The sequence below is a fragment of the Lissotriton vulgaris genome, chromosome 2_2 (genome assembly GCF_964263255.1).
Source record: "Lissotriton vulgaris chromosome 2_2, aLisVul1.2, whole genome shotgun sequence".
Taxonomy (NCBI): Eukaryota; Metazoa; Chordata; class Amphibia; order Caudata; family Salamandridae; genus Lissotriton; species Lissotriton vulgaris.
The window spans coordinates 12,124,689-12,143,385 of NC_141688.1; the positions used below are offsets into that span (position 1 = coordinate 12,124,689).

At 43.2% G+C, this 18,697-nt stretch overlaps 1 protein-coding gene across 4 annotated transcripts in view; it reads right to left on the reverse strand.

Annotated features, from left to right (window-relative positions):
- The window catches only part of LOC147728937 (dual oxidase 1-like), a 992,769-nt gene that overhangs the window by 41,270 nt on the left and 932,802 nt on the right, over nt 1–18,697 (reverse strand). For all 4 annotated transcript variants that reach the window (XM_086959175.1, XM_086959177.1, XM_086959176.1 and 1 more), the window contains 3 exons: nt 14,972–15,204; nt 13,117–13,275; nt 10,967–11,122 (listed from right to left, as the gene is read on the reverse strand). In XM_086959175.1, the coding sequence (XP_086815301.1) occupies nt 10,967–11,122; nt 13,117–13,275; nt 14,972–15,204 (548 nt within the window). The remainder of the gene's footprint in view (nt 1–10,966; nt 11,123–13,116; nt 13,276–14,971; nt 15,205–18,697) is intronic.

Genomic DNA, 18,697 nt, shown 5'->3' on the forward strand with positions numbered 1-18,697 from the left:
ACCTTCCCCGGGGTATCTCGGACCACTCCCCCCTGTTGATCACGATTTCTGTGGGTGGTCGGCATGGTAACAGAGTCCCCCCGATTCCCCCCTGGCATTTTAAAAAACCCCGGCTCCGCTCGGACTTGATTAAAGCAATAGATTGCTATTTTTCTGAGAACCTGGGCTCTGTCACTTCCCCCACTGTTCTCTGGGAGGCCTTCAAGACGGTTATTCGGGGTTCCGCCCTGTCACTCATTGCTACTGAGCGTAGGGTGAAGAGGGAGGCTGTTGTGGCTCTTGAAACTGAAATCACTGCGCTTGAAAGTGAGTTGGGTGGGAATGACACGCCTGCACTGTTGCATGAATTGGAACTGAAACAAGCAGACTATAAGGCCTGTGTCACGGATGCTGCTAAATTGATGCGGTCTAATCAACTTGGTTGACTGTACGATGTGGGTGACAAGGCTAGTAAGCTTCTTGCATGGCTGGATAGGACTGAGCGTGCGAGTCGTGTTGTTCCCTCCATTGTTCGTGATTCTGGTGTTACTGTCTCGGATCCGGGTGAGGTTGTTGAGTGTTTTGTTGACCACTTTCGTATGGTTTATACGCCTGTTAGTGATCGAGATGAGGCCGACTCCAAATTCCTCCTGCGTGACATTGCTCTGCCTACCGTGTCTGATGAGAACTGCCTCGCTTTGGAGGCCCCCTTTACTGTCGACGAGATTGCCCTCGCAATCCGTTCCCTTCGCTCGGGTAAAGGCAATGGGCCCTAACGGACTCCCCATTGAACTCTACAAACTTTGCCCTGACAAGATGGCCGCTCATCTGCGTCACATGTTTCTTGAGGCGGTTGAGGCCGGATGCCTCCCCCTTGAGCAGCGCCTTGCTACCATAGTGGTCATTTATAAGGATGGCAAACCTCGTGACCGCTGTGCCTCGTACCGCCCCATCTCCCTCCTTAATGCGGAACCCAAAATCCTTGCTAAGGTGCTGGCCAATCGGATGCTTGCTGTTATCTGCGACTTGATCCATCCGGATCAATCCGGGTTCATCCCTCACAGGAACACTGCTCTTAATTTACGTAGGCTCCACAGTGTCCTCGCGAGAGCTTCTACTCTCGCCGAGCCAGCAGTGATCGCCTCCCTTGACGCCACGATGGCATTTGACACCATTGAATGGCCTTATCTATGGGCAGTCCTCGCCAAATTTGGCTTTGGCCCCACCTTCATCGCATGGGTCAAGCTTCTCTATGAACAGCCGCTAGCTCAGGTCGCTGTGAACGGGAGATGCTCAGACCCCTTTCCTTTGGGCCGTGGCACACGTCAAGGATGTCCCCTTTCTCCGCTTTTGTTCGCTTTGGCACTCGAACCTCTTGCCGCGTGGCTCCGGTGGGAACCCTCGATCAAAGGGATCCGATGGTCCCCTGACCTCGAGGATCGTGTTTCCTTGTATGCGGATGACATCCTCCTTTATCTTACTTCCCCTCAGAAGTCACTCAATGTCCTCTTCGACGTCCTTACGTCCTTCGGTAAGAACTCGGGGCTGGTCATTAACTGGACCAAGTCCTGTGTCTACGCCATAGCTGGTACTCTACCGCCTCTCCCCCGTAGATTTCCCATCCTGGTAGCGACTGACGGTTTTAAGTATCTGGGGGTCCATGTATCCATGATCTCTTCGGTCCGCTATGAGCGGAACTTGTATGCTCCGCTCCGCAGGCTGAAGCAGGATGTTTGGCGATTGCGCGAACTGCCCTTATCCCCATTGGGCCGGGCGGCGCTCTTTAAGATGATGTCGCTTCCCCGCTTCCTCTATGCCCTGCAAAATTTCTTCGACCCCGTTCCGGCCCGCTATTTCCATGAAGTCGAAAGTTTACAGCGGCAACTTATCTGGGATGGCCGTGCCCGAATTGCCTTATCTAAGCTCACACTCTCCTGGTACGATGGGGGTATTGCGCTACCGGATATTAGACGGTACTACTGGGCCTCGCACCTGAGCGCCATCAACCATGCGACATATTCCCCGGAGCCAGCCCCCGCCTTTGCTTTGGATAAGCTGTTGTTGCCCGGCGGCAACTTTAATAGGGCGCTATACTCTAAAGCCCCCTTTCGACTCCTTACGGGCCCAACGAAATGTGCAGTGCGGGCATGGCGAGATGCTACGGTGGCCACGGGCTGGGGTGGTAGACTGACACGTATGACGCCACTATACGACTCGGAGCGACTGGGCAACCTGTGGAAGACGAAGGGGTTTGAGAAATGGGACATGATTGGGATTAGTACTGTAGGGGACCTTTGGACACGTGGCGCGGTTAAGTCCTTTGAATCACTAAAGCTGGAGTACCGGCTCGACGATAGGGAGTACTTCCGTTATATGCAGGTCAGACATGCCTTGTCTTCTGTCTTCCCCTCCGGTACTGATGTTCCGCAGTCCTCCCCTTTGGAGGATCGAGTTCTAGATGGCCATGTCCCAGACAGTACCATCTCCTTAATTTATAAAAAGCTCATCCATAACAGAGCTGACCAGCTGGAGAAGCTCCGGGCTTCCTGGACTGCTGACGGACTTGAATTGGACGACGAGGATTGGCAGTCCGCCGTGTCCTCCCCTAAGGAGGTGGCTATTCCGGCACGACTTCGCTTTGTCCAATTGAAAATCCTCCATCGCGTATATCTTACTGGAGTGCGTCTGGTGCGAATGGGTCTGATTGCTGACGGACGCTGCAGGCGTGGGTGTGGGATGGATGGTACTTTTCTTCATGTTCTGTGGGAATGTCCAGTGATTGTAGCGTATTGGTCGAGGGTGCATGAAGTTATGAGTCGTGTCACGGGGGTCCCCTTGCTTCCTGAGGCGCGTCGTTGTCTGTTGAATGTGTGGGAACCGTCAGACTGCACTGCTGCCCAGACACTTTGGGTCACCCTGGGCAATATGATCGCGAAGAGGGATATCACACAGCTCTGGGGCTCCCCTAGACCGCCAGTGCTCAGTGCCTGGAAAGAAAACATGGACTGGTCCATGTTTCGAGAGAAGACGGTATATGAGGCCCGGGGGCGCCCTGGGAAGTGGTCCAGAGTTTGGACTCCCTGGAACACTTATCGTGGAGACATCTGTTCTCCTCCACTTAACTACGAAGTCCCTCTCCCCTCCTCTCCGTGATTTCCGTTCCTCTCCTCCACTCACCAAATGCTCTGCTCTCTTATTCGCGCCACCCCCCCCTTACACTCGCTTTTTCTCCTACATCCATTCCCCTCCTCCCACCTCCAGCAACCCTTGCCACCATGATACCATGTGTTTGTCTGTTTGTGTTCAGTTCATCAAAAACATAAAATTAAACCTCTCTTATCCTGATTTGTATGATACTACGCTCTTGCCGATAATGTTGATGTGATAGATTGCTCCAGCAACGTTCTGCCTGGTATAACATTTTTTGCTCAACAAGTTTTTGTCATAGCGGCCGGCCCGGTGGGGTTGTAGGCAGACGCTGTGTATCGTGCACTTGTAAATAAAGGTTTTAAAAAAAAAACAAAAAACAAATGAAAAGCAGCCACGGAAATTACAGGATTTATACTGTTCATGCCCGGGGCTGCTACAAAATATGACGCTTCATTGTGTCATTAATACGCGGTCCCTGAGGATCCCAAGTATTGCAGACCCAGGCTCAGGGCCGGTCCTAGGCATGGGCGGTATGGGCAGCTGCCCAGGGCCTCGCGCTCAGGGGGCCCCCTGCCCGCAGAGTAGACTGCAGAGCAGGGGGCCCGATATGAAATGCGGGAAAAGCGCACTCGCGCAGGCAGGAAGGCACTTAGAGGGGCCTCACATCTTCCCTTCGCCCGGGGCCTCAGAAGGCTTCAGAAGGCCTAGGACCGGCTCTGCCCAGGCTGGCACCAAGTTAGTCTGTACACTGCTTAAAATTCACTGGTGCCAAAACAATGATTAATCTGGCACATGCCCACCAGCATGGTGGACAGGCAAAATATTGATTTTTAAATATCGAAGCACAGTAATATCGAGTTTTAAATTTCCCAGGGAATAAATATCGAAATCAAGAATATCGACAACCAGAATTCTAAAGTTAAGGTAAGAAATTTCGATGTCGCAAATATCGATGTTAGTGATATCAATTGTTAACTTATCGATGTTAATAATATTGATATTTATATGAGTGTTATGTATTTATGTATTTTAGTATTATTTTATATGTATGTGTGCTATATTTTTTGTTAAGTATTGTACTGGTTTTTTAAATATATGTATACATTTTTTAGAAATTAGTAAAAAATGTTAAAATACATTTTGCGTTTTAGTACCGTAGCGGGTTGTGGATTTATAGGGGAATAGGGTGGGAAGTAACTTAATTATAGTAAATTAAATAATAATTTTTAGAAATTATTATTTTTATTAAATCACATTTTGTGTTTTATTTCTGTAGTGGGTTGTGCGTTTATAGAGGAATAGGAAGGGAAGTAATTTAATTTTAATTAAGTAACTATTATTGTTTCATTATTGATATTAATAATTAATTTGATGTCAATTAAGTATTAATTGGTAATTAATTATTATTAATTGATAATTATTTTATTTGTATTAATTTTTTATTGGAGTGGGTTGTGACGTTATAGAGGAATAGGCTGGGAAGTAAATTATTTTTAATTAAGTAATTAATTTAGAAAAATTAGTATTGATCATTAATGTTGTTGTTAATGAATTATGAATTGGTTACTAGCTCTTAATAAATATTATGTATTGATAATAATATTTATTTTGTTGTTAATTAAATATGAATTTGTTATTAATTTGTATTAAATATTTATTGGTATTTATACGTTTTTTTGTTATTTATTATTATTTATAATGTATTTTTTAAATTATTAATTGCACATAAATGTTTATTAATTGATTAAATGAAAATTTGTTTAATTGTGTGAAATTGTATGTGGAGTGTTTTGTGTGTTTAAGGGTGGGAAGTATTTAATATTAGTAAAGTAATTATTATTTTGGATATATTTGTAGTTTTTTTTCCTTCTAACTTTATTAATAATTCATTATTTAATTACAATATTTATTTCATTTATAAGTATGTTATTTTTAACATCTATGTTGTCCAACGCTTTCCCTACTGTTGCACTCACTGAAGTGGGAATAGTCAATTTTACCCCTACGATATCCAAGCGCTTTCCCTACTGTTGCACTCTCTGGAGTGGGAATACTAATTTTTACCCCTACGCTATCCAGCACTTTCCCTACTGTTGCACTCTCCGGAGTGGGAATAGTAATTTTTACCCCTACGCGATCCAACGCTTTCCTTACTGTTGCACTCACGAGAGTGGGAATAGTAATTTTTACCCCTACGCTATACAATGCTTTCCCTACTGTTGCACTCACTTGAGTGGGAATATTAATTTTTACCCCTACGCTATCCAGCGCATTTCCTACTGTTGCACTCACTGGAGTGGGAATAGTAATTTTTTGCCTATGCTATCCAGCGCTTTCACTACTGTTGCACTCTCTGGAGTGGGAATGGTAATTTTTACACCTATGCTATCCACCGCTTTCCCTACTGTTGCACTCACTGGCGTAGGAATAGTAATGTTTACCCCACGCTACACAGTGCGTACCCTACTGTTGCATCTTTGGAGTTAGAATGGTAATTTTTACCCCAAAGCTATCCAACGCACTCCATAATGTTGCACTATGTGGAGTAGGTATATACATTAATTTTTTGGGCCCCTCACGCTGCACCAGAAACCGCCCCTAGTAGCTTAGCAAACCACCGCGTTGTGATTCCACATACCATTACTCTGCAAGTCGGAACAACGACTTGCGGAGGGGGGGTGCTGGATGTTGGAATAGTATAATTTACCATTCCAACTCCAGTCTGTACGGACACTAGGGAAGGTGTTGGATTTTAAATCCAACACCTCCCCCCCCTCCGCAAGTAGTTGTTCCGACTTGCGGAGTGATGGTATGCGGAATCACAACGCGGTCGTAATAACGACGGCGTTGTGATTCCATGCAGGAAGAATAATTCGGCATTAACGTTGTTTACCCCTGTAGCACAAGCCAACGCTTCAGAGACTCTGGATTGCCTCATGGGGGCTATGACTCAATTTCCCACAATGCACCTGTGCAGTCCAGGAAAATCCAGTTGGAATTGGTCAGCTGGGATAATCCTCTCTCTGACTTTGCAGGTGACTTTTTCCATCTCTTTTGTACCTATAGCTGATCAGGAAGTCCACTTCTTTTTCCTTGAGTAAGGTGGAGCCTTGTGACTGCAGCAGGTACATACCCTCTGAGTGCAAGCCTTCTTTGGTTCAATTCAAGGGTCCTGCAGGGCCTTCTTCTTCTCTTGTTCCAGGAAGTGTTCTAGGGAGCTCTTGCATCTCTCCCATATTTACCCTACGTGGTTGGATGGCAGGAGGTGGGGCTACCCTAACCAATAAGGGTAAAGGTTCATCCCTCTGCTATGACCACTTCCTGCAAAGTGTGGCATATTTATGACCCAAAATGCAATGTTCTCCCAAAAATCAAAATGGTGGAATACTCTCCTTGGTGTGTGCGTCTGTGTAACCCAAACCACAGGTTTGGCTAACAGCTGACTACAGTCCCCTACCAGCCTCTATCCTAATCTAACTAGGGGTCTTCCATCTGTCTAGAAACTCGGGAAGTAGAGGTGGTGTAGGTCCTGTGACATATCAGTTTTCCTCAGCAGCTCATGCCTTTGAATTCCAGCTTGTCTACCCAGCCCCTTTTTCTCCATAGCTTCTCCAGTAAGGATAGCTCTTCCCACAAAATGGCTGTATTGTTGCAGGCCCAGGCCTCTTCACACCTGCTCATGGAGCAGCCTGGCTAAGGCTGTCAAAGGCTGACAAATCAGAAGCGGATGCTACATGACTGCTTTAGGTAACTTCAGGATAGTAAGTTCTAAAACTACTTCCTGTAATTGTTAAATTAAATCAGACATGTAACATGTAATTAGATCCTCATGTGCCAACCTGAGATGCTTGTAAGTTAAATTCTGATATTCTTATTCTTAATACCAAAGCCAATAGTTTTCGCAGATGGGACCTATTGGCTTTTTCAAGGCTTGCTATATCTCTCTTCCGCCTCTAATCCCTTGTTTCAAGAACTGTGAAGGTTTCAACACTTTGACTGTGCAATGTTGCTGAAACAGTTTGTATCCATATCTAGAGAATGTTCTTGTTCTTGCTTTCATATATTTTCCCATCATCCATCTGCACAGAAAGTGACAACACTGCATTTCCCATCATCTATCTGCACAGGAAGTGACATAATTGGATGTCCCATCATCCATCTGCACAAGAATTGACATCACTGGTTTCCTGACAAAATCCTCTTTCAAAGAAGAAGATCGCTTACTTTCCCATAATCCATCTGAACAGATTATTACGTCATAATCATCCATCTGCACAGGAAGTTACATCTTTGGATTTCCATCATCCATCTGCACAGACAATGATATCTCTTCCTGCCTTCTCCTGACTCAGCTTTTCAGGGCATCCTTTTTCATTGGGGTCCCCAGCAGAGGGCAGTCACAGACTGTTTGGGTATGTTAGGGCCAGAAATTACCTTGGCCCATTACTCCTGTTCCAAGAAACTTACAGGGTAAGATAGAATCACATGCCTTTCCCACCACCCGATACTGCCTATCCCCACAATTACACCCAGACGTAGGCGACCCATATGTTTAAATAACATGTGCACGACACAAAGACCCAACCTTATACGCATCCCACTAACTACCACACACCCTCAAACTACAGAATACACATTCCAATTAATGCTCATAAGCACTTGCTCTGCAGTACTCTATGCAACAGACATCTACCACAATTGTGGCACACTCATCACAGAAACATGGTTAATGGTCACATCTTTGAACATCCAAGATTTCCTTCTTCCCACAGGCTAAGGCATCCATTGTGTGTGACGTACACATAAAAAACGAAGAGACCTCGCAGTCATCCATAGGCCCCTGCATACTAGGCAAGCAAGTGACACTCAACTCCATGGAGCTACTGACATGCAAAAAAAGGTCCCATCCGACTGTGCCCCCACGAGCGCCAGCATTGAGAAACTCGGCTAAATTTGTGGGCTCACATTAGATAGCCACAACTGACACCGAGGGTATTCCCCTCACTCCCCTGACAGTTAGTTGATAAGCATGTGTCCTAGGAGTCAAATTACAACCACCCCCCGGGTATCTTGTTTAACTCAACCAGGACTCTTAGGGCCACCACCAGAGGTTCTGACTTTCCAACAGGAGGAGAGGCACATATCGATTAGTAGCACTTGTTGTCCACCCACGTCATGTCTGCCATTTCTGTTCTCACATAATCAAGAACTTGTTTTTACTACTACCAGCCTGCAAAACAAGCGGTTTTTCCCGGAACTTGATCTGCCGGGTACAGATGTTGTAGCTTACACCCATATTGATAGGTGAGTCCCTGATCCTTGAACTTGTATTTGAGTATATTGCTGCACACCGTTTTTAATTAGTTTTAGGTCTCTTCACACTGAGCATGCCAACCACTTTGCTCACCGTGGATGAGACCCTCCACATCCGAGTGCATGCTTAGGATACACATACTGCGGCATGCCACGAATTTAAACTGTTTGGTGTCACAATTTTTGTTAGTGATAACGCTACCTGTTGTGAATTGCTTTTTTTGTCTCCCCTACAGGCAGATAGAGCACAACACAGGTACTTTTGAACCTTCACACACATTGAAAGATTCACCTTAGACAATTGAAGGTTCCTTGTAGACAGTTTGTAAGAGCACAGACTAGCCTTTTATACATGGTCCTGAAGAATCGCTAGTCAATAGGCACTTAGCAAGAAACATGTCGACCTATTTCCACTAGTTTAGACTTGCACCAGGGAGCATTATTTTCCTTCAAGTCCATTCTACCTATCTTTTAACTTGGAGTAGGGCACCACTAGAATAAACTTGATCCTGGTACCCTTTACCCCAATTTTAACCCCCAATTAACGTCTACATTACACTGGCCCCTCACCCGCACTTCACCAATACGGCAGTTGGAAAAAGATCTCCGCCAAAGAGCCCCTCTGCGAGGTGTTGCCCGTTGGGTATTGCACCGCCGACCCAACGAGGAGCATTGCCGATGATGAAGCATGACACCTGCAAGGGTGTGTGAGGCCACTATATCCAACAAATTGGATACCCTAGCGTTCTATCACTAGGCACGGTTATCACCAACACCAAACGTCCACCTGGAACAGGAACAGCCAGGTACGTTTTGTATTTCATGCAAAAAAAGGTCACATCTTCAACCTTGTCTTTACACTATCACTAAGAATCCGGTGGGAATGACCCAAACACTTTGACTTCTCTATTTTCATGCTTGGCTACCTACTAACAATCCAAGGTCAACAGAAAGAGAATACTAAAACTTCAGATCTTTTAAAGACTTTTCCACAGACAACCTACAACTTGAATTCTCCTCTCACCATATTAGCTCCAAATCCAAAGCCAACATCCTGGTTAACAACTTCAACACGTTTTTGCAAACATACACACCCCAATTACAGAACACAAGTGCAAGCCAAAGCCTTCAGCTCCCAGGAACTCTAAGAACTTGCTGACAAAAAGTGATCCATCCAAAGACAGGAAATGAAATGATTGGAAAACAGAATTCCTGAGGCCCTCTTGATGCTGAAGTCCCTCTTCCCAACATGCAGACAGTTCAGCACATCTACCAAAGTAAAGTACTATTCCAACAGTATCAATGGAGCCACCAACAAAACAAAATGCTGTTTCACACAGTCAAGCACTGTATCAACCCCCTGTCAGGTACGCCTATTCCTCACTCAACTCCCTGTAGAAGGCTTCAATAGTTTGCCTTCAAAACCCTATATTTCCTAGATCTTTACTAGATCTTGTTGACATACTCAACTTCCTCAAAATCATTTCTTATGAAGGTGATGTCTTACTATTGTCTTTCATTAGCGCTCTCTCTGGGGCTGGTCTCTTACTTACCCCTATACCATTTATAATGCCTCCCTGACTGAAGACATTTTCCCAGAAGCTCTCTAGACAAGCCAGGCCCAACCATCTTCACTAGACCTTGATGACCCATAGTTATGACGCCATCTCACTATAGAAAAAAATAAAATGCAGCTTTTACGTCTAAGCACCCAGGATGTAGGCCAGTATCCCCTTATATATCAGGACCGCGCCAACAGTGCTCTAATTTAGGAAAGAGTTGAAGACTCACCTCTTAAAGGGATGCTACATTACTATGCAATACCAACCTCAACTTAGCTCCATCTCCTCTTAACTGTTGACTTTATGCTTGTCTTTGACTTTGTACAGCGCTTTGCTGCCTTTTGGCAAGGTTTGTGCTATAGAAATACCATATAATGTGTATATGCATAATAAATGCATACATACATATATGTTCAGTTGTGTCAGCATTATAATGTATATTGAATGTTGTATTGCTGCTTGTGAAAACTCTTTACTAGAGAAATGCCTCGACAAAGAAGAAAGAAATGAAATATCGTAGACACATTTGTGATACTCATCAATGCAAACTTAAATGGAAAATACAATAAAATAAAATAAAATTACATTTTTTTATAAGCGTAGTTACATGTAAGCTTCCAAGAAACCTATTGGTATTCCTAGCATCGCATCAAAATGCACATTTTTATACACTCCCGGATGCTTGGATATATTTGGGAAAGAAGGAGGGGGCAGAAGAGTGATGGCGGAACTGAGGTCATGATGAGGAGAATGATTATAACATATCCATCCCTCTTTGTTTCTATTAATAACTATTTCATCATCAAATGATAAGAGTACTTCTGCAAAATTACCATAATTCCCAGTTTGATAATGGATTATTTTGTCTCCTCTTCCTGAATAAATAATCATATTGTCATCATTGAGGTAGAATGTGATAATTAAACTTTGGTTCCCTCACCGGCCTGTCTATGCCATCTTACCAGCATGGTTGTGCGTAGGTCAAACTTCTCGGCTAGCTGTGTAATGTAAATGTGGACAGACACCAGATCATTTTTGTCATTTTCTTCCACCTCCCGAATGATGTCAGCCACCCACTCAAACTGATGCTGGGTCCGGGTCACCCAGATGAAGTAAACCTGAAACGACATAACCACTCTGAGGTTAAATGAGAAATATGCCATTTCTTGTATCAAATGTGAGAAGGTGAAATGCATTCAAAAGATGCCTGGTAATGAGAAGTAAATGAAAAAGTGGAACTGCTTTAACTTTAACAATCACGTATCATATCACTGGGACTGATCCTGTTGCATATTTACGCAAAACTGCAACAAAATCTCATCAGATCACCTAAAGGGTATTCCATTCTTATATTTCGTTTTAAATATTGTGCTAAGAAAATATCAAGACTTAAATATTTACTACTAAAATATCATGAAGGTAAACTTTTACAAGTGTAGGGTTACTACGCTGATGACATACAACTAATTTTCAACATTGATTCCTCTGCTGATTCCATTTCTACCTTTCAAAACACCCTCTGCTTTATTAGCAATTGGATGAGCTCAAACCATCTGAAGCTCAACCCCGACAAGACCGAGCTGGTTCTTGTCGGGGGTTCTTCCAACCCTTGGGACTTTTCCTTCTGGCCGGTCAGCCTCGGCAGTCCACCCCGCCCTGCCAACTGTGCCAAAAGTCTGGGAGTCGTCATCAGCAGCGACCTCTCTATGACGCCCCAGATTAGCGCGGTAGTCTCCTCCAGCCATTTTCAATTAAGGAAAATTAGGAAAATCTCCCGGCTACTTACTTCTGAGGCCCTTACCCTGGCCCTGCTTGCGCTAGTAATATCGAGGATCGACTACGCCAACGCGCTCTATGTTGGCATTCCAGCCTACCAACTTAGGCGGCTCCAGCTGATTCAGAATCAGGCTGCCCGCCTGATCCACTCCCTCCCAAGAGATCAACACGTCCGTCCCCTCCTAAAAAGCCTCCATTGGCTTCCGGTAGCTGCCCGCTGCAAGTTTAAGCTGGGCTGCATCATTTTCAAATCCCTTGCCGGTCAGGGCCCCCTCTTTATTTCTTCCCTCCTTCAACCCTACGTCCCTCCTCGCACTCTCCGGTCTTTCCAACTGGCCTTGTTATCCACTCCTAGATACAAGAGGAAGAAACACGGCGGGCTCAAGTTCTCCTTCCTGGCCCCCACCTTTTGGAATTCCCTCCCTCTGCCTCTCAGATTGTCTACTCCGTACCCCAAATTCAGATCTTCCCTCAAAACTCTTCTTTTTACTGAATCCTACAAATAAATGGTCTCTGTTGCTCCCTCATCTGCTCTCTTCATTATGGCGCCAAGAAACCTAATGGTGTTAGTTGCGCCTTACAAATTTGTTTAACATAACATAACATAACATAACACTATGCATACCTTGATGACATATATATTTAGAACAGTAAAGAGTTAATTGTTAATCTACATTTTGCCTGTATTCTTACCTTATTGGTATTTTGGTAGTCAACATTCAGGCTATTGTTTTTGTTCAGCACAATATTTAAAACAATATATCCTGACAAAAAACAGCTGCAAAGGCAGTGTGTATTTATGCATAGCCATTTTGCAGACTCTCTTAAATGTCAGATACCTAACAACATTACTAAATATCTAAGGGTAGGGATAGAAATGTGACGCATCGCTGTTTTCACGCAGCGATGCGTCACTTTTCATAAATGGGGCCCTGGCTGTTAACACTGTGAGAAGGTAAGTCTTGGCTAGCTGCAGGTAGCAAATGGGTGTACAGTTTTTTTTAACTGTACCAATGGCCAGGAGGCATTTTTTAAGAATGACCCATGTTTTATGGTTAGACCTTTTTACCTTCTTTAATGTCATCGAGAGTCAGGAGAGTGGCTATCTTTTATTAGCTGACTGTTACAGATTTTTTCTCTCACCTGAACCTTGTGGGATAGCCCAGTTAACGTTTGTTAGAGGGAATATTATTTGCAAACAAAATATTTTTTTTATTCAAATTGGGCACAGCCAGCGTTTATAAATTCTGAAGTTTCTTTCAGTATTATTTATTTTAGATTACTGCTGCTGTTAATTCATATTCATTATTTTTGTATTTAGTTACAATATCCTTACCTTCTTACACAGAATCTTGGAATTGACAGATGATTTGAAGACCAGATCTTTGAGAATAGAAGCAAAGGGAGTTACCCCAATGCCTCCTCCCACAAGCACAGATACCTCAAACTTGTTCCACTCTTGGTGCCCCTCCCCAAAGGGTCCATCAAGGTAGATCTAAACAGAAAAGTAGTCAATAAAACATATCAGCAAGCAGAAACATTGCAAAGGCACAAGAGCTTGTTTACATTTCAATGCACCTATGAGTTTGTAATTGTCACATATCGGTGCTAATTACATCCAACGATATAGTGAATTGCATATCATATTTCCAATGTCATCACAAGTAGGATGATTATTTGTGCCTTATGGATGTTCCAGTACTTGTGGTGAGTGAGAACTCTGGGGAGCAGAACAAGTCAGAGATATGGAATTCTAAATACAGAGTTCATTTAATAAGAGGAAGAAGCTTGTCATTGTGCAGATATCGAAATCTATTAAGGAAACTTTTGAAAACAGTGCTCCGAAAACATTTATTTAAGATTCAAGAACAAAGTAGGGCGAGAAGTCATAATATGGCCGTGAAGAAGCGGTGGACAAAGACACTGTAAAATGTGTTGGCTGACACGGTTAAGGCAGGATCAATCTTTGACATGTTTATAAATGTTTGTAATTCAGCAATCTACGAAGAAATATTTTGTAAAATATTGTACTATATTTGAGGATAAATTGAGAATGCTTTGAAGTTAAGAATGTAATTAGTCAATAGTAATTCTCTAAAGAAGCATACCAGTGGAAATATGATATGCAATTAGGCTGGGTTTGGGGAATGAGAGTAAGGATGGTCTGAGTCATTGCAGGGCCCAGGTGTGTATGATTTCAGAGACACACATCTTCACATAATACAGAGTTGAATAGGTCAGGATGCCTCCTGATCTCAAGGCTTCAGGGATCTCTTTCATGACGGTCCACATCCTGTGTTGGTTGTTGTATGGTCTACATACCACTTCAACACATTCAATATATCAATTCCTTGATGTGAGCATAGGCCACATCAAGCCACTGATTAATTTGTATGGTCATTAGCATGCCTTTTTACGTCCCTATGTCCTAAGGGTGTATGAAATGTATCTGTGTCCATGCAATTAAGGTATGTAGATTGATAAGAGATGGGCTCAAATGTCTAAATCCTTCATAACATACCAGAATGTAATTCAAGGAAATAATCTCTACCCATCTTTTATTATGAGGTTTAAGATGCATTGAAACATGCAGCTGGCTTTCAATAAATCTACAGCTGACCACAGATATAGGACAAAATAAAGTATTATTGTATAGACAGAAAAGTGTTTTGAGTTACACTGCAAATGAGCCTAAGGCTTTGGATTATATTTTGAATACTTCTCCAAATCAACGGCCCACTACAGCCGATATACAGCCAGTAATTCCTTGATTAGGACATATGAAAACTTGAGTTTGGCCATATTGGTATTTCTACCGGCCATTACACCAGAAATGGATTTGTGCCTTGGCGTCTCTGAGCACAAATAATCAATCAAGAAAATTCGGTCCTCTTGGTGCTGCTGCGGCAGACCACGAGTTATACTGCAGTCCAAATAAAACTTGCTTTTGTCAAGATCATTCCTGCAGATCACAAAAACAATACTTTCTTTACAGATCAAATAGATAATCGCATTTACCTCTTTACACACTTGGATAGTGGGAATAAATAGCATGAGAACAACAACAGGGACACAGCATAAAAAGCCAGATGTACCACTACACACATTTAAATTTGATATAAGCTTTTAACAGCATCTATGTGGCTGCAAAGGATGAACTTTATGAAACTTATTGATAACAAGGCACCTACCTTGGGATACCCGCCAAGCTCAGCAACACTCTCAGGGGAGTACTGTTCCCGCAAGCGGGTTGTCCATGGGCCAGCAGCTCTAATATGCAGGCTCAAAAAGTCCTCATGGGGAGCAGTGGTCAAGGTGAAGGGGTGGTACTCATTGGTTCCTAGGGATAAGCAGGCAATCCTTACCCACTGCCCAGATTTGTATTCAAAGTCATTGGGCCGCTGAAATCTGAGATTAGTAACTCCTGAAACAAAGTGGAAAATTACCTTTTCATTAATCCACATGTTTAGTTATAGAAAGATACAAGATGATTCAATGGATTTCCATGTTGTCACACTCCAACCTATACAGATAGAGTATACAGATACTGCTTAGTGTAAACCTAGTGTAATAGAGCTTTACTCCAAACTCGGTTACATTTACATTTATTTCACTTGTAAAGCGCGTAATTCACCCGAAGGTCTCAGAGCGCTGGGAGCAGACAAGATCCTTAGATTTCAGCAGATTCAAAGGGGTTTAAGGGTTCGGAATATTAAGGATTAAAGAGACAGGTTTTGAGCAGTTTCCGAAATCTGGCGTGATCTGGCTCTTCTCTCAGAGATGTGGGGAGGGAGTTCCATGCTTCTGGGGCGGTTTTACTGAAGGCTCGGTCCCCGTTTCTGACCGTTCGGACTCTAGGAATGGATAGAAGGGCTTTACTGGAAGAACGTAGAGTCCTAATTGGGATATGGGCTTTAAGTTTCCTTTCCAGGTAAGCTGGTCCATGTCCATTTACTGCCTTATGAACCAAACAGCAGAGTTTGAACTTTATACGTTTTTTAATGGGGAGCCAGTGCAACGTTCTGAGACATGCTGCTGACGGGGTGCGAGGGGGAAGGTCTAATACCAGCCTCGCAGCAGTATTTTGAAGAACCTGAAGTCGGTTTAGTAGTGACTGATTGATGGCTGAAAACAGGGCGTTCCCGTAGTCCATCCTGTTTATAACCAGTCCTTGGACTAGGGGCATACGTGCTGAGAACGGGATCCATTTAAAGATCTTCCTCAGGCTACGTATCTGGCCGTAGCTATTTCCAACTGTTTTTTTTATATGTTCAGACATAGTGAGCTTGTTATCTAGGATTACACCTAAGTTCCTGACGTATGGTTTGGGAACAGGGCAAGTGCCCAGGGCGTCAAGCCACCAGTCCGGTGACCAGATTTGGTCAGCTTTGCCAAAGAGCATGACCTCGGTCTTCCCTGCGTTCATCATTAGGTAGTTTCTGGTCATCCACTCTTGAATATTGGTCATACAATTTTTGAACCTATGTTTAACGTCTTCATGGTTTTGACTGATGGTGACGAGGATTTGAGTGTCGTCAGCATATGATATTGTACCAAAACCGCTTTCTCTAATGATTTTGGCCAGAGGGGAAACATAAATATTGAAAAGGGTCGGGCTTAAAATAGATCCTTGTGGAACTCCTTTATCATTATTATAGAAGATAGAGGTATGGTCGCCAATTTGGACCCTTGATCGTCTGTTTTCAAGGTAGTTTGATATCCATTTGAGAGCGTTTCCTTCGACCTCAATCTCAACAAGGCGCTCTAACAGTATGCGATGCGAGATGGTGTCGAAGGCCGCAGATAAATCCAGTAATATCAGGATGGCTGATTTTTTCGAGTCTAAGGATAACCTTATATTGTCCACAACCTCCAGCAAGGCTGTTTCGGTGCTGTGGAATGCCCTGAAACCGGATTGGGATGGATCAAGGAGTTTATTTGATTCCAGGTGGGCGACAAGTTGTTTATTGATTAGGGTCTCCATAACTTTCCCAAAGAGTGGCAAAAGGGAGATAGGCCTATAATTTGTAAATTGCTCAGGGTCGGCATTTGGTTTCTTCAAAATGGGCCTGATTATTGCTTCTTTCCAATGGTCAGGGACACCGCAATGTTGTATTGATTGGTTAAAAATATTAGTCAGGGTAGGGATCAAAACTGGAGAAATTTTGTGTATGACTTGTGGCGAAGCAGGGTCGTCCGGTGCTCCAGATTTCATTTTCAGCAGTGCGTGATTTACATCCTGCTCGGTCAGGGGTGAGAACAGTTTCAGCGTGTTATCATGGCTGCTGTGGGAGTTTTGCCTTTCAATGGGAGGAGTGCTGGTCTCATCCTCAGTTGTTGGCTGGGGAAATCGTTTATGAATTTCGGTTATTTTTTGATGAAAGTAGGAGGCTACGGATTCAACCCATTTGTTAACGGTTGTGTTAAGTTCCTTTCAGCAAACTACAGGTTGCAGATCATTACGGAGTACCGGTGTTGCCTGGAGTGGGATTGCGTGTGCAATGAGAATGTGCTATGCAGCGACATTCTGACAATGGACTACAATTCCTAGAAGACCACAAACTTTCATGTACACCAGAGAGAAGGAAAACACATAGAAGTATAACTTCCATAGTGGTTTATGGCATCCTTTTTCAAGCAATTGTAATAGCATGTTGCTGCAGCAGGACATTACTAAATGGATCTCTAATTTCTCTAGCCCAAGCCTATTGCTTGCTAAGGATTTGCAGTAATAGACATTGGGAATACAGAGAAGTATTCAGAATGTTGTTGTTGTTGGGGAAAGAAACAGATAACTACTTTCATGAAGATATATCCAAAGTCTTCTAAAAACTGGGATTGTTACATTTTATTAAGGGTTACTGTTATGGAAAAGGAAGGATTCTCAAATTGCACTTTGTTGCATATGTATATATGAATGTCATGCAAATAGTATTAGAGTTCCAATATGTACATACTGATTGCTATGTCTAGAGAACAAAGGGCTGTTAACATTGTTGATCATCTTGCAGTTATACAGATGTCAGGTAGACACTACAACTTATCTACCACAAGACACCGTCTATCGACAAAGCTTGAGGTGGCTATTGTCATCATAGGGAGAAGTGCTATTGAGTGAGGGGTGAGGGTTGTATTTACAATCAAATGTATATATACATCTATTTTTTACCTTACATGCGATGCCAAAATAATAAGCCATTCCTCACAGGTCAGGGCTCCTATGCTCAGGCGTCACTGCATTATATATCCAAAGACAAAACACTCCCAGAATTCAAAAGTGTAATATGAGCCACACTATCTGCTGAGTTGGCATGAAGTATTTTATTCCAGTAGGCATCCACCAAGATGCATTCAGAACCCTCCCAGGTCTTGATCATGTGGTGTAAAGGATGGTCAGTTGCTTTGCTTTGCTTTTAAAACATAAAGAGAGGACATAAACAGTGAGGAAGGACTTTAAACTTGATTGCAAAACGTGCTTCCCGGGTGGTGATAATTACACTCAATAACAGAGTCCATAATTGTTTATACAAAAACCAGTGAAAAGTTTAATGCTCTTACCAATTAAGGATTGTCCACAATAACAGTGGTCAAATAATTCATAATGTAAATATTTCAACGCCAGGTTGGTTGTATGACTACGATTACCATAATCTTTTGTTAATGTATCAAGTCCTTTGCTCACAATATTCATACTTTAATGGATGTTTCAAATCTCATTGTACTTGTATATAACATAATATCAATATCACCTTCCATCCTCTGGAAATAAATTTCATATTGTGCTCGGTGACATCAATATTCTGTGCAACTGATGAATAATAGCTGCAAGTGAAGGCGAGGTTACAAGTTGACGGTGACAGCGCCTAACATTTGCTCAGTTTTGGATGGCAGCATGCAGCTAGGGTTTGCAGGAGAAA